Source organism: Chrysemys picta, chromosome 9, assembly GCF_011386835.1.
Source record: "Chrysemys picta bellii isolate R12L10 chromosome 9, ASM1138683v2, whole genome shotgun sequence".
Taxonomy (NCBI): Eukaryota; Metazoa; Chordata; order Testudines; family Emydidae; genus Chrysemys; species Chrysemys picta.
Window position 1 is genome coordinate 83,395,931 of NC_088799.1, and position 21,309 is coordinate 83,417,239.

Genomic DNA, 21,309 nt, shown 5'->3' on the forward strand with positions numbered 1-21,309 from the left:
ACTGCTGCAACCTATTGCTGTGCCAAGCCAGGGGAGATCAAACTCCCATTAATATGAATACTAGAGTTAGGCCCTAGCCACAGAGTTCTGAACTGGCTTCAAATTTCCAGGGTTCAAGCTAGTGGTTTGGTTCAACCCAGTGTAGAGATAAGGGCCAGACAGAAAATTCAGATGTGTGCCTAAAACTTCCTAAATCCAGGATTTTGGTTCTAATTAACAGCCCGTCCATAATATTTTCTCCAGCTCTCCCCTGCTCCAAAGCATGTATTTCCTTATAGACCCACACAAAGGAAGGAGCAATCACTTCCATCATTGACATAGAACAGAAGCTGAAACGAAAGGACATCGTTTGAAATGAGGGATGTCATTCTGGCTTGAATTCTTTGCCTCCTATTTTGATCCCTCATATTAAATTCACTGTTGCTCAGAAAGTGTGCAGACAGGGCTTTGAAGAGCTTGTGATCAGCTGTTTGTAGTAACTCCCTGGATGTTAATCCTGCGTTATTGGTCTTTGCACAGTGACCCAAGTGCCTTTTGTAAAGCATTGTCCATGTACATCTGACCTTTTCGGGTACACACAAAAGTAGCCACATCGGCACATTCTCTGGTTCTGCGTCTAGGTAACCAAGTTGGACAGTACTCCTGGATCACTAGGCTTGCTACTGCCAGTCCAGCAAGTAAAAAACTTGAACTAAGTAAGCTACCAAAAACAAAAACAAAATCCACTTTCCTACATAACCCTCAACCCTCCTCCCTCTCACGCACACACACACACACACACACACGCACACACACACACACACACACACTTGTATTTTTAAGAGCTGCATTTTCTCTGACAGATGAAAGGAATCCTGGCTGCAGAGGAGAGCTGGTTATTATTTGAAGATTAGTTCCATAGATCAGTGGTAGCATTTATGTTTTTCAGTAACATTCTTTAAGCAAAGAGAAATCACATGAGCCAAGGAGTGAACAGTGATATTCCCAAATGAATTCACAGTCATGGGGTAGAAAACCCAAACCAGGTGAGAAAATACAAGGCAGTTCTGTGTTTTCTTTTGTCACCTGAATTGTGTTTTTGGAAGAAAAGGGAAAGCCCAAATCTCATTCCCTGTACACTCTGAGGGTCATTAATGACCACCAGCAGAACTGAGCTTCTGGCTCTGATAAATATGACTAATATGCTGACCAGGTTCACAGCAGTGAAATGATAGACATTTGGGGAACGTCTACACCGGAATAAAAGACCCACAGCCTGGCCGCAGCTGGCTCAGGTCAGCTGATTTGGGCTTGCAGGGCTCGGGCCGCGGGGCTAAAAATTGTTGTGTAGATGTTCGGGCTCCAGCTGGAGCCGGGGTCTGGGACTCTCCCCCTTTGTGGGGTCCCAGAGCTTGAGATCCAACCTGAGCCCAAATGTCTACACCAGTGCTTCTCAAAGTTGGGCTTCTCAAAGGGCGGCCAGCACGTCCCTCGGCCTGCACTGCTTCCCGCAGCCCCCATTGGCCTGAAGCGGTGAACTGCGGCCAGTGGGAGCCATGATTGGCCGAACCTGTGGACGTGGCAGGTACACAAACCTGCCCGGACCGCCAGGGGCTTTCTCTGAACAAGCGGCGGACCAGGTTTGAGAAGCACTGGTCTACACAGTGATTTTACAGCCCTGCAGCCTGAGACCTATAAGCCCAAGTCAGCTGACCTGGGCCAGACACGGTGTTTAATTGCTTTGTAGACATACCTCTTCCACACCTAAAAATTATCCAACATTAGAACCATCCATGTGATCAGGTGGCATATTGGAAATTGAAGACCAAATTTGGTGCAAGCACAATAATAAATACATTTATATAGCATCTATCAGCCAGAAAAATTCAACACATATACACATTTTACATATATGAGAAATACTTCACCCACTATTTAATTACAGCCACTTCTGGGGTGGAACATGACCACTGTTTAACAGTGCACAGCAACTGTGCTCAGAAGTTGGAGATTTGTTTTAAGTTCACAAAATTATTTCACTTTTCTTTCTGTGACAGCAAAATAAATCCCCAAGAAGAAACACAATTATGCTTGCTGGGGAATGGGTGTCTCAGTGGATTAGTAATGGGCTATGCAGCAGTTTACCCTGGCATCACCTATTCAAACCCTGCTCCATAGTAGCTAGATCTGGTCCCAAGAAATGGAGGGCAAAATGTGGAAATTTTTATTCATCCCACCAGTTAGCTAAAAAATTGAGGGAACAATTTTGCCCATTTTTAACTGAAAACTAAAATTTTTCACAATTTTCCAACCACCTCCAGCAGCCATCACAAGTTGCCATCACTGTCAATGGCTACTGCAGTGACCTATGAAATGAATTGGTGGCTTTGGTCCATTACCTACTGGCTAGGTGTCTCAATCACAAAACAGCCACCAGGTTCCCGGATTCTAGGCAATTGAATCAGGAAGTACCTCAGGAGGTTGACATGGCAGCAACTAGACATGTTCCTGACGAACCTTGAAACATCACACAGTTGATTAAACCTTTAAAAATCAGTGTGATTACCTTTAAAAATAGACCATATTTATGTTTCTTGTTTCTGAGACCAGTCCTGGGAAGAAGAGAGAGAGTATGTGTCTTTGATTTGGATACTGCAACAACATTCTGTAGTTTGAGATCAGTACATAGTAAAAAAGAGGGAAAGCACAGAATCAAAGGCAGGGATATTGGTTAATGCCACTTTGGGGAATTCTGGTCCAGGAGACTTGCTGGAGTCCTTTAATATCAACCAAAGCCAACATGGATAGGTTAACCAGGCTATGATCTCCACATCGGGGAACTGTCCAGCAAAACACCTCCTGAAAAAATACCACAGCCGCAGCACTGAATGTGGCAGGTGGATACAAAGTCAAATAACAACCACACCAAGGACCCTCCTATTTCTTTCCTGTTCTATGGAAAACCTCTTTCTGCTGGAGGGTGGGAAAAGGCACCAAACTTCTATAAATAATGTTGCCATCTTAATTTGGTAATTATGCCCAAGGCTATTTAATGTATTTGCACAGGACCATGGGGCACTGGGACAAGTTGTAGACAAATAGCAGTTGTATCTCTTCAAACTAATTAGTGATCTCTTTTACCTCTCCATAAAAGCATTTCATGTCTTATGTGCATAAGAAGAAGAAAACAGAACCCTAAGATATAAAGGTAAATAAATTCCATGGTTCAAGACAGAAATCGATCACCTGAGCGGCTCAGGAAGGAACATTTTCCCTTTGTATAGTTCAGGGGTAGGCAACCTTTCAGAAGTGGTGTGCCAAATCTTCATTTATTCACTTTAATTTAAGGTTTCGCGTGCCGGTAATACATGTTAACGTTTTTTAGAAGGTCTCTCTCTATAAGTCTATATTATATAACTAAACTATTGTTGTATGTAAAGTAAACAAGGTTTTCAAAATGTTTAAGAAGCTTCCTTTAAAATTAAATTAAAATGCTGATTTTATGCCACCAGCCTGCTCAGCTCACTGCCAGCCTGGGGTTCTGTTCACCTAGGCCTGCAGCGGGCTGAGCGGGGCGACTCGAGGTCAGGGCAGAGGGCTGGGGGTGTGTGGAGGTGCAGGGCAGAAGGCTGGGTATTGGGGGGAGGTCAGGGCAGAGGGCTGGGGTGTGTGTGGAGGTGCAGGGCAGAAGGCTGGGTGTTGCGGGGAGGTCAGGGCAGAGGGCTGGAGGGTGTGTGGGGGTGCAGGGCAGAGGGCTGGGGTGTGTGTGGGGAGGATCAGGGCAGAGGGCTGGGCTGTGTGTGGAGGTGCAGGGCAGAAGGCTGGGTGTGTGTGGGGAGGTGCAGGGCAGAGGGCTGGGTGTGTGTGGGGAGGTCAGGGCAGAGGGCTGGGTGCGTGGAGGTGCAGGGCAGAAGGCTGGGTGTTGCGGGGAGGTCAGGGCAGAGGGCTGGGGAGTGTGGGGGGTGCAGGGCAGAAGGCTGGGTGTTGGGGGGAGGTCAGGGCAGAGGGCTGTGGGCTGTGGGGGGTGCAGGGCAAAGGGCTGTGTGTGTGTGGGGAGGATCAGGGCAGAGGGCTGGGGTGTGTGTGGAGGTGCAGGGCAGAGGGCTGGGGTGTGTGTGGAGGTGCAGAGCAGAAGGCTGGGTGTTGGGGGGAGGTCAGGGCAGAGGGCTGGGGTGTGTGTGGAGGTGCAGAGCAGAAGGCTGGGTGTTGGGGGGAGGTCAGGGCAGAGGGCTGGGGTGTGTGTGGAGGTGCAGAGCAGAAGGCTGGGTGTTGGGGGGGGTCAGGGCAGAGGGCTGGGGTGCTCAGCTCGTGGGGGTGCTCCCAGCCCCCTGCCCTGAGTGGCTCATGGCAAGGGGCTGGGAGGGATATGCCCTGTTCCACCCCCTTCCCCAAGGCCCATCCCTACCTCTCTCTGCCTCCTCTACGCAGCAGGGAGCACGCTGCGCTCGGCTCTGCTCCACTCCCCCTCGCAAGGGCCGTCGCCGGCAGGGAGACGGGGGAGGAGGAAGCGGAGGAGGAGAAGGGACCGGAATGCACCACGTTGTGGGAAGAAACGGGAGAGGGGGGAGCTTGGCTGCCGCAGGACCAAGCTTCTGCCTCCTGCCCCCGCAGGGGAGAGCGGTGGGCGGGGGGGCTGAGTGGGGCAGGGGGCAGGGGGCCGGGACCCCCCCCCACCGCTCTCCCCTGTAGGGGCAGGAGGCAGAAGCTTGATCCTGCGGCAGCCAAGCTTCCCTCCTCCCCCTTCTTCCCCCAGCATGGCACTTTCCGGCCCCTCCTCCTCCTCCTCTCACCGAACGGGCAGCGTGCCACTCAGAATCGGCTCGCGTGCCGTGTTTGGCATGCGTGCTGTAGGTTGTCGATCCCTGGTATAGTTCATTGGCCAACTGAGTATTTTTATTGTCATCAGATATTTGGCCACTGCTAAAGGCAGGACACCAAACTAAAGTGACCCATGAGATAGACCTTACAGATAATATTCATCCCAAATTTAGCCCCATTTTAGGGTAGTTAAGCATTCATTTGAAGACTGATCCTAATTTCCTCTGGGCAAATTCATTATCCATAAATGTTCACAGAATGCTTTGGCAGAATAACTTTCAGGCTGTGGGATGTTCAAACCCTTCACTTGAGTTAGTCACTATTCATCGTATGTGGTAGTTATTATTTTGTGCTAAAGTAGCCCTTAGAGGCGCCAACCAAGGCTAGGGGGCCTCATGTTGCTATGCAGCGTACATATACATAACAAAAAGTCCTCTGCCCCAAACAACTTACAATTCATGTACAGTGCGGTTGGCAAATAAGTCAGATGATTTAGTTTCTACGATCTGATTTGTTCCTGAAACTTTTTAACAGGACAATAATAGACAGTGGATAAGCAATATCCTAATTTCAACACACGTTTTTGGATGAATCACCATTTGTAATAAAATTCAGGAAATTTTAGAGATTCACAAACATTTTCATGACTCCCTGATGCTCACTGGAATACTCACAAATAATGAATAGTAAATCCCCATGAATCACAGCAAACCAAACCCAGCAATTTTTTTTGCTAAAACAGTCACACGTTTCATTTTTATTTTTACTATTCAATTAGCTCTAGTCTGATCCATTATGGCAAACATAAGGGAAGCCCTACAGATCTGCAAGGTCGACTAACCCATCCCCTTCCCAGTGCAAAACAGATTCTTCTAATCTGGTTTTGGATGTCTCCGGTATCAGGGCATCCACCACTTCCCTATGGGGAGTATTGCACAGTCATCCAGAGCTGTAGCTGGTAGGGCTTTTCCATTCACAACGTGAATTTGAAAAGCAGTGTGATACAAATAAATGGTTAGGTCAATACAGGAGTGCAATCCTCAGCAAAGCTTTCTGTTTATGATGATAATAATATAAACAGCTTTGAACTTTGGACTAGGATAACACCTTACATCCAAGGATCTCAAAGCACTTTTCAAACATTAAGTGTCACAGTATTCCTATGAGTTAGGTCAGTATTTTTGCCCTCATTTTGCAGATCCGGAAAACGGAGGTACAGTGACATGCTGAAGGTCATGCTGAAGCGAATCTGTAAGAGACAGAATTAGAAGCTAGGAGTTCTGATTTTTACTCATTGGCTGTAACCTCCAGACTACACTGCTTTCCATGAATAAGTAGTACCGTAACAGGTGTAACTCCTCGTGTACCTAAGGAGGGAATGCAGCAGTGGGGCTCATTAGAAGATCCTACCTAAACAGAAGATTACTATGACAATGTTGCAATGCCAACCATACCAAGGGACAATTTTGCAAACCAATACCGTTCTGTTCTGTCTCCTGCAGACCACCAGAATCCATTTGTTCAGATTCACCCTCGATATCCCAAAGTGATATATGTATTGAATACTACCGAAGTGGTTGTCATACCCTGCCGGGTCACCTCACCAGATATCAAACCCAAGCTTCGACAGGTAAGTGGAAATTTCAGATTAACTCAACCCCTTAGAGATCTGGAGAGTCAAAGCCGGGTAAACAGCTATAAAAAAGAGCTTGTGAAGATGGGTAAGCTTTAGAGCAAAGCTGGTGGGACTAGAAGAATGGCAAAGGCCTCCAAAATCCACCTTAATCCTTCTAAATTCTTCACAGTGCTTTATCACTGACCCCCACATGTGGCCTTTGTTAGTGTTAGACTGAGTTTATGCAAATTATTTCCCCCAACTTATTTCTTGATGTTTCTGAATATGTTGGCAAAGACAGAGGACAAGATGCTCAGTCTTTTGGAAAATAAAATATTCTGTGACGAATTTGGCTCTGTCTTTCAGATGGAAAGCTAGCCAGTTTTTGTAGCCTGGTATCTGCTCAGCACTCTTACACCTGTCTGTTCTATTTCACATTTTGCAGCAAAGCGCCAAACTCAGGTGTAAATTGGCACAGCTTCCACTGCCCTCACTAGAGTTTGTACCTGCTTATGCCAGGACTGAATTTGGTCCAAAGAGCCCAGAGCCAGTTTTGCTTATTAGAGAGGACGATGAAAGGATTAAAGCCATAGAGCCTGATTCTCGCCCACTGAACTCAATCAGGGTGTCTTCATTGACTTCAGTAAGTGTTAACTGAAGCCCATGGAGAGGCAGAGCCAGGAATAGAGCACCGGTCTCCTGGCTCCCAACCTTGTGCTCTAAATACTAGATCATGCTTCTTTCTATTTGCATGTTGGACTGAAGATGGAAACTGTCCTACCATCCCCTGAAGAGACACAGAGTGAGAAGCGGCAGTGCCATTTCTTTCACTCTGCCCTTGCCAATCTGCCTCAGCCTGTTCTGGAGAGTCCTCCTCTTGGCATAGGAAAGGAGCTAGTTCTCCCTGCCAATGCAATCTTCTACCTTTCTACTGGAAGTGCTGACAAGGGGGCCAGTAGCTACCAACTGGGCTGGTGGGTTCGATGGTGCAAATGCCTGATCTCCAGGGAAAGTGCAGCTAAAATCTTTTTGCTGCATTAACTGCATTTTTTTTACAAGCCGAACATATAAATGTAGGGCCTAATCCTGTGACACAATGAGTCCCTCCTGGGAGGTGCTGAATGCCCTCCCCTCCTCTTGACTGCAGTATGTCTCCCCCTCCCAGGAAGCAACCAGCACCTGAAATGATTGCCTGAGATGCAGCCCCTGCTTCCATTGAAGCCAGTGGCCAAACTCCAACTGACGTCACTGAGAACAGCGCTGGGCCTTATTACATTATCCGGTCTCTCTTTTTATGTATAATGGGCAGGAGATAAAGTGAGGGGGAGAAGGGTTGAGTGCATCTCCTCCTTCTCCACTTTCAGAACCCCACTCCTTCCCCTGGCAGGAATAATCAGTGCTCGCCCTTACCTTCCCCTCATCCTTAGTGGGGGCACTGAGAAAGTCCCCTCTTATTAAACCATTAGAGGGCCAAATTTGTCCCTGGAGTATCTCTGCTGACTTCACTGGACTTACCCCAGGGATGAATATGGCCCTAAAAGCTTGGACCAAGCCCTGAAGTCCTTGGGTTTTAAGGTTTATCCCCCTGTTTACAAGGTATTGTATTATCCTTTCTCCACCTGGTGTTGAGTCAGTCTCTCCACCAGCAATTTCTCAGTACAGATGCAAATGTCCTTCATTTTGCTACAAGCTGATGATACCCATTTGGTGACAGAGACAAATGAAATCTCAGCACATTTCCCTTGTGAACTGCAAAGGAATCCAAGCCAAGGATTTTTCTGCTTTAACGGGCGGATGGGCGTGGGAGTGGAATTTATAGCCCAAAAGGAAGGTGGCTGTGGGTGAGGGAGACGTCGCCGTCAAAGAGGATGCACCCACTTGTATAGGTGTGTGTTCACCTAGGGAGTCTCTCATGCCATCCCAAACTTCCTTATATGGAAACCCTGCTCCTTGTTTTCCCTTGCCTGGGAAATTCCTGCTGCTGTGTGGAGCCACAGTGGCTGCTTCCTGTGTAAAGAGGAAGCTTGGAGGGCAGGGGGAATAAAGTGACCAGACAAATTTAGAACATCCTTTCCCAGAATTAATCTCCGATAGGCAATACAGAGGAAAAATACTGAACGGAACCTTAATGTGGGGTCAGCTCCTTTTTTTCTTTTCTTTTTTGTATAAATATATATTTTATGAAGAAATGTAATATATGTGCACTGCTGTAAGGCGCCTCTTCAGTGGGGTTATTTTTTTTTCTCTTCTTCTAACCATCAAGGATACATAGCCCTCAAACCATGAAATTCAGCTTTCTTACACTTTATTATTCTTGTAGCAAATGTACTTTTTCCATCATCATTAAGGTCCTTAGATTACCATTATACTTTAAAATGATTGCACTCTCTCTCCTTTAAATATTTATGAGAATGGGTGCAGTTTGCTAATACTAAACAGATCCTAGCTAACCACATATCATCTGAGTCACAAGAATCCCAGGGCTGGACTTGCAATTTAAGCTTCTAACGTGTATTCAATGCTGGGTGAAAGAGTTGACAGCTCTGAAAGATCTATTTATCCACTGAATGGGTACCACACAAGCAGTGGCGCTTTTTTTTTGCCACATACTGCTCTGCCCAGGTGCCTCATTACTGACTTGGAGAAAACCCTCAGAGGGCAATTCCAGCCTCCATAGCCCATCTCAGTCATTGGCCTCTTTGTTGAAACTGCCAAGAAAGGTATCAATTAAGTGCTAGTTTTGAGACTGCTATTTGTCAGATGGGTACCTGTATACTCAGAAGGCCACTGCGCAACGAATCATCTCTATATTTCTAGACTGGATTTGAACAAGATCTGAACCCCTGACCTCTGAGGAAGTCAAGATCTAATCCAAACTTCAAGTCTTAGTTCTAGCCCTATAAAAATCCTGAATCCATACAGCAAATCTTAAACCACTTTAAGGAAGTTCAGATCCAGATCTGAAATCCATAATTCCTAGGGCTGTTGTTCTACAAAGGACAACCTGTCTTATCTCACCTCCGGCTCCTAATTGCTACCGTGCAGTAATGACTCATTTGACTTTGTTCTGCTCCATGATGAATATGAAAAGTAAGTGAACTAACATGATGTCAGGCCAATCAGTGTCATAATTTCACCTCCAATATTATGAGTAACAGCTCCCAACGTTCAGAGCTGGAATTCATTCCAAGCAGGCTCATTTCTCCCAAACACTATTTAAATTGAACCTATCATTCACACCACCCCAAATCATTCCTTGTTAGGTACAGAAAATTAAACCAAGTGCAGCACAGTCATGAGAACAATAGAAGGACTAGTTATGTCACGAGTGATGTTCCCACTTGTTGTGCTGGCTCATGAAAATCCAAAACTTCCTTGGTGAAACTCTCCTCTTGATTTAGATTTGAAAGGCACATTATAAACACTAGCGCCTTTCTTTCCTCTGGGTGGTAGGCACACTGTTAGTTATTACGTGGCAACCGCAGGTGCTCTGTGGTCAGCCCAAGCCTGTGTTATATTGTCATCTAGAGTTACTTCCTTCCCAGCCCCCGCTTCTGAACAGTCTCTGCTCTCAAAGGTGGAGATGGGATTTAGCATTTAATATGTGGTCTGGTGGCTAGAGCTGGAGATTGGGGGTCTGGACTCCTGGTGTCTATTTCTGGTTCTGTCAGAGACTCACAGTGCGATATTGAACAACTCCTTTAGCCATCCTGTGCCTCCATTTGCCCAGCTGTAAAATGGGCATGGATGGATGAACCTCAGTGAGTGGCAGTCATTTCACCCACCCACCCCCCTCACCATTAGTCTTTGATTTCCCATACCTAATTTTTTCTACAATTTAAATCCAGAATTTTTCAAATTTGATTTTTTTAAAAATCACAAGATTTTTTAGTTAATGGGGAGTCTGTACTGCATGTTATCAATAAAATACCAATCACCCCCCACCTAAAAATGGCTAGTCTGGCTTAAATGGATGCTGTACAGCATACAAAATCTACATACATAGTACATATACTGTATTCATGTACAGTATTCATTAGATTTTCTTTATTTTTAATTAATATTTTCTTACATTCTAAGGCCAGAAGGGACCATCATGATCATCTAGTCTGACCCCCTGCACCTCCACCCCCTGCCACAGAACCTCACTCACCCACTCCTGTCACAGACCCCTAACCAATGGCTGAGTTACTGAAGTCCTCAAATAGTGACCCAAAGACTTCAATTTACAGAGAATCCACCATTTATTCTAGTTTAAACCAGCAAGTGCCCTGTGTTCCATGCTGCAGAGGAAGGTGAAAACCTTCAGGTCTCTGCCAATCTGAGCTGGGGGAAAATCCTTCCCAACCCTAAATACGGCGATCAGTTGAACGCTGAGCATGTGGGCAAGACCCACCAGTCGGACACCTGGAAACGAATTCTCTGTAGTAACTCAGAGCCCACCCCATCTAGTGCCCCATCTCCAGCCGTTGCTATTATCAGTCACAGATGGGCCACATGCCATTGTAGGCAATCTCATCCCCTCGGTCCTTTTTCACAGTGCCTGAATCACTTTAGAAAATGTAACCCCAAGTCTCCCTACAAGGTTGGTATTATTATCCTCATTATACAGTTGGGGACAGTGAGGCTCTGACAGATTAACCTGTTATTTGCCCAACGTCACACAAAGTCTGTAGGAGCCAGCTCTGCTCCTTAAACACAAGGCCTTAGGGGCTTGCTTGTTTGTACCTCTTGAGATTGCACCATTGATTCTGAATGGGTTACGTATGTATCTTGTCTCCAACCAAGAAGAGATATGGCTACCTTTCTCTCTGCTGTGTGAGCAAGGGGAAAATCTCAGCAGTCTCCATCTGCCTCTTCTTTTTCAGCTTCCTTCTTCTTCTTCAGAGTTCAGCTACTGGAGGATGGTGTGGGACCCCAAGAGAGGATTTGTCATCCCCTCTCCTCCTTTCCACTTCTTCAAAGGCATGCTCATGTGTACAACCAAAGTAAATGGAATTGAGTCCTCATCCTACTACATCCTACAGAAAGTGGGTGAGTGACCCCTCCGTGCTGAGCAGTAACTGCTACTCAATGGAACAGAAACAATTCTAGTGCTTAGCTAAGCGTGTGGTTATTATTTCTTGGTTAGCCTAGTTCCAAGCTAACTCTTGGGGTTTATAGTTGGTATGTATTAGAGATGAGTCAAAACTGGAACATTTTCTGTACACCCACCTTCCCCCTTGAGCTTTGGTGGTTCAGATCAAATAGTACTTGGATCTGATCCACCCCTGGTTTTGAAAAATTGCCCAGTGTAGAGATGGGACAGAACTGGAATATTTTCCTCAAATCCCACCAAAGCTTTGTTGGTTTGGACATTCAACTAACCACTGCTTTGGGATATGCAAATCCAAGCAGTGGCCTCGTCTGCCCATTTCTGGTATTTGTGGAACTTACAAGATCATGATATAAAATCTCATGTAAATGCTCATTTGCAAACCTCACGGTTTTTGTTTGGTTTCTCTTGGCACTTTACCACATGCTCTCCATTGTGTTTCGAGATGGGCTCCAGCTGCAGAAGTCAACTCTGGATTTTGAACACTGAGATGTTCGGGACTGAGGCTTTATTTGAGCCCATTTCTAATAGTGTGCTCCTTGTTTTGTGTATATTTTCTTCACCTCCTCATAAATTTTAAATTTTACTAGGCAGGGTTCGCTGTGACTTCATTTCCACTAGGTCATGGTACCCTTCTCAACAATTAGCTTTAGCTTAAAACAACAGGCAAGGAAATTTGTATGGCAGCCAAATGGAGGTTCTGGATAGCTCTTTTTTCAGTGCTTGGAGTAATTATTTGCTACATATGTCACAGAATCAAAGATGAGAAGGCCTGTTAGGTCATCGGACCCACCTCTTAAGGGCCAATGTAGGATCCACCCCTAGTCCCTCTAATAGGGAAGCACCCTGACCTAGTGGATAGTGTACTAGACTGGACTGAGCAGTTCTATTCCTCGCTCTGCCAGTGGCCTGCTGTGTGCTAGATACTTCACACCAGAGATAAAAGGACGTGATCCCCACCCCAAGGAGTTTAACAAGCTAACATCAGACATGATGCATTGAGGGGGTAATAAGACAGTAGGACCAAGCTTTTCAAAATTGAGTAGGGGCTTAGGAGTGCCCGGGGTGAAGGGAAGCTGGTTTTCAGAGGGTGAGTGCTCAGCACTTTGTGGAAATCAGGCCCTTTTCTACTATCCCCAAACTGAGGGGCCCAGCAGCACTCGTCACTTTTGAAAATTGCAGCCTAGGCAGGGAGTAAGAGAAGATGGACAAGGACGATATCAATGTGATTATGTGGCCAATGATCAAGAGCTGGAGCCCCAAATGGAGGAGTAAAGAAGAGTTTAACTCCAGAAGGGAACATACTACGATCATCTTGTCTGGCCTCCTGCATAACCCAGACAATAGACCAATGAGATTAAGGTTCCTACCTAAGTGATCTTATTTTCAAAAGTGCCTGAGTGCCCAGCAGCTCCCACTGAGGTCATTAGCAGGCTAATTTCCTACAGTCCTCACAGGAGGAGCAAGATCTTGAGGAAGGATTTGAAATTTGGGTCTCCTCTTAAATTCAGTTGAAGCAGATTGGGGTGAAGTTTTACCTTTGTTCTTTTCATTTCAGAGGGCAGAATACAGAACCTGGCTCTGAAAGCAAACTCCAGAAAGCTGCTGGTCGGAGATACTCTCAACCTGGAATGCAGCGCGGAGACCTTTTTCAATGGACGGATTGAATTTGAATGGCAGTATCCTAGTGGGAGAGTGAGTAGCTGACAATTTAAGGCTGTCTCTGGTTGGATTACAGTAGTCAACCGTATGGAAATGAAAGTTCTGTTCTTATGGTTTAGTAAGTTCTAATTTTGCTTTCATTTGTCATTCTTAAAACAAGCAATGGGAGAGCCACAAATGACTGTCTTTTCAGTTCGGATGAGCTGAAAACCCAGGATGCTTATGTGAACTCTCTGAGCCTCTTGGTTTGGCAAAATTGGGCTGCAAATCTCCTAACTGGATTTTTGCAACATCACCAGGAATTTTTGGTTCTGCGGGGAAAGAATAGCCTTTTCCACGTCACTTCAGCCCCCCTAGCTGACAATGGGGAATCGAGCAGCCGCAGATGTGGCAGACTGTCTGTCTGACCATCCAGCTATCCATAAATCTAGGCATTTGTGCACTGTGTAAAAATGAATCAAAAACGAAATGGCCTTTCTCAAGCCTCACTAAAAATGTGGTTCAAGTTCTAAGCGAGGATTCAGGCTCTGCTAGTGGGGTGTAGGGCAGGGGGGTCATTTGGGGTTTGACCCCTCAGAGTGCTGAGCACTTCCTGTAAGGCGCTAAGCCCCTTCAGCACCCTCTTGGGAATCACGGGGGTGGAGCCCACGTAGTATCAAGTCTTGTTCAGGGTTGGTTCATTCATCCCTAATTAAATCTCTGCTCTTGCTAGCTGCTGAGTGCCCTGCTTTCTCATTTAAGTCACTGGCAGCAGCATGTGGATTGAGCCCTAAAACTAACAGCTCTTAAAATTAGGGTAAATAAGTATTTCTAAGAAGCAGCAATTCTAAAAGTTCTCCTTGTGGAGAAAGAGCCCAAAGATCAGTGTCCCAATTCAATACAATTTAAAAAATATTCCATTTCTGTCCTGTGCAAACCCCTAAATTTGATGATTTCTGGGTTTCTGCAGCCTTGCACAGAAAGCAAGAATGTTCCATGTTATCTAATGACTTGGGACCCCTCAAAAGGTTTCTTGGCAAAACTAGTGAAAGAAATTTTTTTTAAAAGAAAAGAAAAGAAAAATAACAAAAACTACAGCCTGGGTTGGAAATACCTATAGAACAGGGGTAGGCAACCTATGGCATGCATGCCAAAGGCGGCACGCGAGCTGATTTTCAGTGGCACTCATACTGCCCGGGTTCTGGCCACCAGTCTGGGGGGCTCTGCATTTTAATTTAATTTTAAATGACGTTTCTTAAACATTTTAAAAACCTTATTTACTTTACATACAATAGTTTAGTTATATATATAGACTTAAAGAAAGAGATCTTCTAAAAACGTTAAAATGTATTACTGGCACGTGAAACCTTAAATTAGAGTGAATAAATGAAGACTTGGCACATCACTTCTGAAAGGTTGCCGACCCCTGCTATAGAATTTTATCAGGATGAAACCAGTGTGGTTCTACAGAATTTTCTCTTTGAAATCTATAGAATGAAATAGAAGTTGATCTTCTTTCTAGTGTCTTTCCTTGAACCATCCGCTAGGGTTCTATGTAGGAGGTGTACAAATCCCTATTAAATTTTATGGTCAAAATTTCTATTGAAATTTACAATTCTGTATCACGTTCTATAGGGCTTTTCCACTGGGATGTGGTTACTAAATAGATCTTTTACTATTTAACGTATTAATTTTTCTTCCCCAGACAGACTGATACTGACCAAGAATTAAATGTACACTACAGCTGGGAGTCCCAAAATAACATGGATGAAATCCTGGCCCCACAGAAGTCAATGAGAGTTTTGCCATTGATTTCAACAGGGTCAGGATTTTAACCCCTGATTGGTTCTGTCCACGGATTTACCCACTTGCGTGGTACTAGTGAAGAGCTACTTGATTTCATTAGTTTGTAGGTCTATGGACATTAAAAGCTCCCTGAAAAGGTCTGTCTGCTGCGTCTTCTTGTGTATTATTAGTAACCTACTCTCTGGGGGGAAAGTGTAAATGTTTCAGCTGAGGTCTTTGGAGTTTATATCTCTTAATTGAAGGGTATTTGAAACAGAATAAGCAAAAAGTTGACCCTTTTCTTTTTCTCTTTCTTCTGTCACCCAGGATCATAAGCCTACACGAATTTTGAACAAAAGTCAGTCGGTTTATAAAGGCTTCAGTAATCTGACCATCCACAACGTTACCATGGAAGACAGTGGCATGTATATATGCAGAGCAGTCAACGTAACAGGCCTGGAGACCAATGTGATGATACTGAAGGCCAATGAAACAATCACAGTATACAGTAAGTTCCGTATCTAAATCAGAATAGTGTCTGGGAAGCAGGACTGTTAAGGAGATGGACACATTTAATATGTAGGGGTCCATTAGCAATGACACCAGCTAGGATACAGTCACAAGAGTGGCCTATCAGTCCTCATGCTTTAGGACATAAACCAGTGGTGGGCAACCTGAGGCCCGCGGGCTGCAAGCGGCCCATCAGAATAATCTGCTGGTGGGCCGCCAGACAGTTTGTTTCCATTTGCACAGCCACCCGCAGCTCCCAGTGGCTGCGGTTCGCCATTCCCAGCCAATGGGAGCTGCGGGAAGCGGCTGTGCAAATGAAAGCAAACTGTCTGGTGGCCCACCAGTGGATTAACCTGACGGGCCGCAGGTTGCCCATCACTGATATGGGGTCAGGAAGAAATGTTTTCATCAAAATGTATTATAGTGTTATGGGAAGGTTATGTCTTCTTCTTAAACACACAGTACTGGTCTTTGTTAGCGACAGGATATGGGACAGTAAAGACTCATTAATTTGTTCTGGTTTAGCTGTTTTTATCCTCTTCAATGTTTTTGAAAAGAGAGTAAACTTCTGAAAATGGGATGTACTGGAATTCATCTATTTAGTCATGAGTCACTTATATCACAGGGGTCACATTGGCTCTGTGTATGGGTAGGCCAGAATTTTCAAAAGGGTCAGCGTCCTCAGCTGGGACCAGATTTTCAAAAGAGCTCAGCAAATTGGGTGCTGAGCACCTCTGGGGGGTGCTGGCCCCCATAGTGGGTCCTCTGCCCTTGAAAATCTGGCCCCCTTCGAGATGAAAAAATCAACCTTTGTCAAGGGAGGCCCCAGTTCAAATAAAAGTGGGTTATCGTCAGATACCGCTGCGTAGTAGCTATTGGTGGTGGTTGATTTTTTAAGTGGCCACCACTGCCACTAGAACCAAAATGTGCAGCGAGAGCCTGTCTCTAGTTCTGGTACATGTACAGCTATGGCTGAAGCTTACTGGCAGCTTGTCATTCCATTTGATTGTCTGTAGCTTCTCCTGACCTACCATGCTGAAACCCATTCCAGAGCACATTGTATGTGTATGTAGGGCTGCGGGTATTTATAGCCTGACAAGAATCTTCCATGGTATGACTTTTTTTAAATATTTGTTTAAGACAAAGCTTTCCTGAGAGTTTCCTATAAGAAAGGACCCTACCAAGAGGGGGTAGCAGGACACAAGTTACTGAAACTAGCTGTGAAGGTGGATGCCTTTCCCCGCCCCAGTGTTACCTGGTGAGTATCAGCCTCTTGTGCAGGATCAAGAAAACGTGATCTTCTGAAAGGGATAAGAAAAGATATCCCGGCCACTTTCTTCAGACATGGTAGACAATGTAGAGGGGTGGCCTTGTGACTAAATTGCTGGTCTAGGAAACAATGAAATCTGGGTTCTATTATCAGCACTGCCACAGATTCATTGTGTGATATGATCTTGGGCAAGTCACTTCACACCCTCAGTTTCTGCACCGACAGCCTGGGAATAATGATACATCCCTACCCCACAGCAGAAATGCAAGGATCCGCTCAGTCATGTGCCCATAACACACTGAGAACCACAGACAGAAAAGGACAAGAGAGCGTTGTCCGTGTTACCATTAGCAGAGCTGAGCTTAAAAGGAGCCAGTGCCTCCCGGAAAGCTGTGAGAAACATTCTCTGCATGAGAACTTCTGCCTCTTCAGCTCATGTTTTTTTCTCTCCGCTCATTTATGACTAAGGACATTCTCCTGAAAGTGGATCTTTTTACAGAAATGTTTATCTGCTTCTGCCACTGCTTCCCCACCTGAAGTCCTAATCCACGTGGGAATACTTTCGGCAGCTGCCAGCTGCACAGAGTTAGGACTTTGGTTGCAGGTGGGGAGTCAGGACCAGATGATTTCTGAAGATCCTGTTTTTTAGGCAGTAATAAAAAAAATAAAATAAAACGAAGCAAGGGGCATGCAGGAAATACTGATACATCCGCAGAATCATCCCAAAATAGAATAGAGCTCAAATGTTTCTAGAATGCTTCATGAAATCATAGACGCTGGAAAGGCAAAAGACCTAATAGACCTTCCTCTGTCAATGCAGGAAAGTCCTTCATGGCCACTGCTGCAATAGGTGAACTTTATTATGGCCTTTGTTCCCCCTATGTATTCAATTAAGTGGCTCAAGCAACATCATCTGATGGATCCACAGAACTCCACCATGTCTCCCCTCAATCCACCAATGCCAAGAATGTGGGCATCCATCACACACACACACACACACACACACACACACACACACACACACACACACAGAGCAAACAAAGGGGAATCATGGCAAAATCCTGTGGGCCAATCAAAGGCTACTCCAGTCAGGGCCGGCTCCAGGCACCAGCCTGGCAAGCAGGTGCTTGGGGCGGCTGCTCCGGAGAGGGGCGGCACGTCCAGTTATTCGGCGGCAATTCGGCGGACGGTCCCTCACTCCCGCTGGGAGCAAAGGACCTCCCGCCGAATTGCCGCCGCAGATCACAATTGCAGCTTTTTTTTTTTTTTTTGGCTGCTTGGGGCGGCCAAAATCCTGGAGCCGGCCCTGACTCCAGTGTGACTATAACACATCACCATTTAATACAAGATGCAGCACTTCAACAACCATAGGAGGCACTAACTTCCATCATCTCCCCTTTGACTTCTTTCTCCCCTCTCCCTCCCCTTCCTTTCTGCCTCTTTTCATGGTGAGGGGAAATGTTGGCCAACACCACCAGCATTCTACCCCTAATCCATTGCCTAGAAACCAGACAGCTGCTCAAAAGCATGCTCAGATCTGTGAAAGCCCTCTGCCATGCTCAGCGTACCTTGCCATGATGCTGTGGTGAGTTGGCACCTCCACAATGCACTTTTCGTTGGCCAACAAGAAGTGCTGAGTCCAAGTGACTCAGTGGCAGGATTGGCAGACAGCAGGGGGAGTAGGTACAGTTTGGAGTTTTGTTTTGTTTTTAAATAGTAAAATTGTATGAAATTCCATGAGGTTCAATTCAAATCATAAGAGAAATTAGCCAGCTGTTGCTGGAGGTGTTTTTTAAAGAGCTGGGGATATTTTATGGGATGAAGTGGGGACTTTTCCCTTTTCTTTCTACCGCAATGGTCATACTTCATGCAGAGGTTGAGAAAGGAAATTTCCATATTTGGGAGTAGTCTAAGACCACCAACATTGTCTGCCCTGTGTGTTCTATGCTGCAGCAGTGAGATGTTGATGTTGGAGTCCTCGTTAGTGCAGTTGTTTAAATTACTGTCCAGGAGACTTTCAAAACTCTCAGACTGAACACAATCACATTTCTCCAGCTGGAGTCCCTGAGAAGTTCATCAGCCTGACCTGTGGGTTGTAGTGTCTTGCCCATCAAATATTTGAAGTCCAAAAGCATCCAAACAACATCACCTCTACTTGCAGGTGGTTTTATCTATGAACTAGAGGAACCTTATTCAGATTCTTCTATCCCGCTCTTTGTTGATGAAGCTTTAAGATCACAAATACTCCCTGGGAGGAAACAGAGATTTTTCAGAATATTTGTCCAAATAGAATAAAAACGCATCCCCTGCATGTATACAGCCAAATTTTCAAAGTGGCCTCAGTCACCTTTAAATTGATTATAAGCTCCTGGGGCACAGACTTTGGCTGTTTCCAGTGCTGTAAAGGGCCATGCACACCCATTGCAGTAATAACAGTTAATTATAATCTGTTCCCTTAATTTGCTTACTCCAAAACTGGTGGCCCAAGTTTTTGCAAATCCACAATTTGCTGTGCACATTGCAAGACTTGCACTGCATATTTGTTATGCTCATCAGATGGTTAGTTGTCTACCCAATTTCAGGGCTGCCCGGGGGGGGGGGCAAGTGGGGCAATTTACCCCAGGCCCCGAGCCCCGCAAGGGCCCCCACGAGAATTTTTGGGGCCCCTGGAGTGGGGTCCTTCACTCGCTCCGGGGGCCCCAGAAAACTCACGTGGGGCCTGGACCCCCAGAGCTTCTTCCGCTCCGGGTCTTCGATGGCAATTCGGCGGTGGGGGGGTCCTTCTGCTCCGGGACCCGCCACCAAAGTGCCAGGTCTTCGGCGGCAAGGGCCCCCTGCCGCCGAAAATCCCAGGCCCCCTGAATCCTCTGGGCGGCCCTGCCCAATTTGCAAATGCAGATGTTGTTGGCATGTGTCCATCTCAGTTTAAAGCACCTAGAAACTCACTTGTGCAATGTTGGACACACACTTTTGAGTATGTGACCCAGGGACACTTGTATGCAGGGCCGGCTCCAGGGTTTTGGCCGCCCCAAGCAGCCAAAAAAAAAAAAAAAAAGCCGCGATCGTGATCTGCGGCGGCAATTCGGCGGGAGGTCCTTTGCTCCCAGCGGGAGTGAGGGACCGTCCGCCGAATTGCCACCGAATACCTGGACGTGCCGCCCCTCTCGGGAGCGGCCGCCCCAAGCACCTGCTTGCCAGGCTGGTGCGTGGAGCCAGCCCTGTTTGTATGTTCAAGTGGTGCTCTCAATACAGAGGCCAGTTACTTACATCACAGAGAGTCCTAGAATGGGCAACTTTCTGATTGTCTCTTTTCACTGCTGCTGGCTAAAATATGGAAAAAAAAGAAGCCAATGTATTCCCATCAATTTGGCGAAGATGGGTAAGGGGAATGCATGTAAGGGTGTTGTTTTTTCAATTCAAGCACTGATGGTGGATTGGGATTCCCTACAGATATTCCCATAGGACAGCAATAACAATTTACCTAGTTAAATCTGAATTTGGATAATGGCCAGCCCCTCTTCTGTGTATTAGGGCTTGCCTGCATGCAGTGCTGACAGTCTTTGTTTGAACTTCCCTCGCTCTTCAAAACAGGTATAAAGATGGCAAGCTAATCAAGGAGAACCACACTTGCTATGTACCAGATCGAACGAAATACAAGCTGGGCATAAGGGATTTGAGACCAAAGCATGCTGGGAACTACACCATAGTCCTGAGCAACACTAAACATGGCCTGTATGAGAACCTCACCATCCAGCTGGTAGTGACAGGTAAGCACCTGATGTTTCCAAATAATTCTGTTGCTTTCTCTCATTTCACTTACGATGCCATTTTGCTCACCAGGCCAAGCAGGAACATTGAGCAGCCTTTGCCATTTCTCTCTGTTTAATTGATATGATGTCAGACTCATAGAGCATGGGGGAGGGATAACTCAGTGGTTTGAGCATTGGCCTGCTAAACCCAGGGTTGTGAGTTCAATCCTTGAGGGGGCCATTTAGGGATCTGGGGCAAAAATCTGTCTGGGGATTGGTCCTGCTTTGAGCAGGGGGTTGGACTAGATGACCTCCTGAGGTCCCTTCCAACCCTGATATTCTATGATTCTATAATATAGGCTGCCCAGGTTTTTCAGAGTTCAGACTGGGGCAAGGCAGTACTGCTGGATAAGGGCTGACAAGAGTTCCTCAGAAGTGGGAAGGTGAGGGTTGCCCTGTTGCAAAAGCAATACTGAATTCCAGGTCTGTAGGTCCCCTCTAAAGATGATTGTGTGCTCCTGAAGGGTTTTCCCAGGGATTACCTTGAAGTATGTGGGAGTGGAGAACACATCCTGCATAAACTTCATAGTGTTATGAGGTACTGACCAGTGCATGCATGGACAGTGGCCGTTCATTCAAGAACCAATTCAATATAAAAGGGAATGCCGATAGGTTCCAGTCCACATTGCCCTAAGACAGTGGGGTGCACTTTTAGAACTGGGCCTGACATTCCAGATTGTTCTGGTCACTCTAGAAAAATGCATATGTAACAAATAATCCACAGTGCCTGGTCATCTTGTATTAAAATGTATCTTGCATCTGCATCACAGGCTGCTATGTAACACAC

At 45.9% G+C, this 21,309-nt stretch overlaps 1 protein-coding gene across 2 annotated transcripts in view; it reads left to right on the forward strand.

Moving 5' to 3' along the window:
* Positions 1-21,309, forward strand: part of LOC101936531 (vascular endothelial growth factor receptor kdr-like) — a 184,969-nt gene that overhangs the window by 68,086 nt on the left and 95,574 nt on the right. For both annotated transcript variants that reach the window (XM_042851029.2, XM_042851031.2), the window contains exons 4-9: positions 6,300-6,427; positions 11,281-11,446; positions 13,066-13,202; positions 15,261-15,441; positions 16,584-16,701; positions 20,305-20,480. In XM_042851029.2, the coding sequence (XP_042706963.2) occupies positions 6,300-6,427; positions 11,281-11,446; positions 13,066-13,202; positions 15,261-15,441; positions 16,584-16,701; positions 20,305-20,480 (906 nt within the window). The remainder of the gene's footprint in view (positions 1-6,299; positions 6,428-11,280; positions 11,447-13,065; positions 13,203-15,260; positions 15,442-16,583; positions 16,702-20,304; positions 20,481-21,309) is intronic.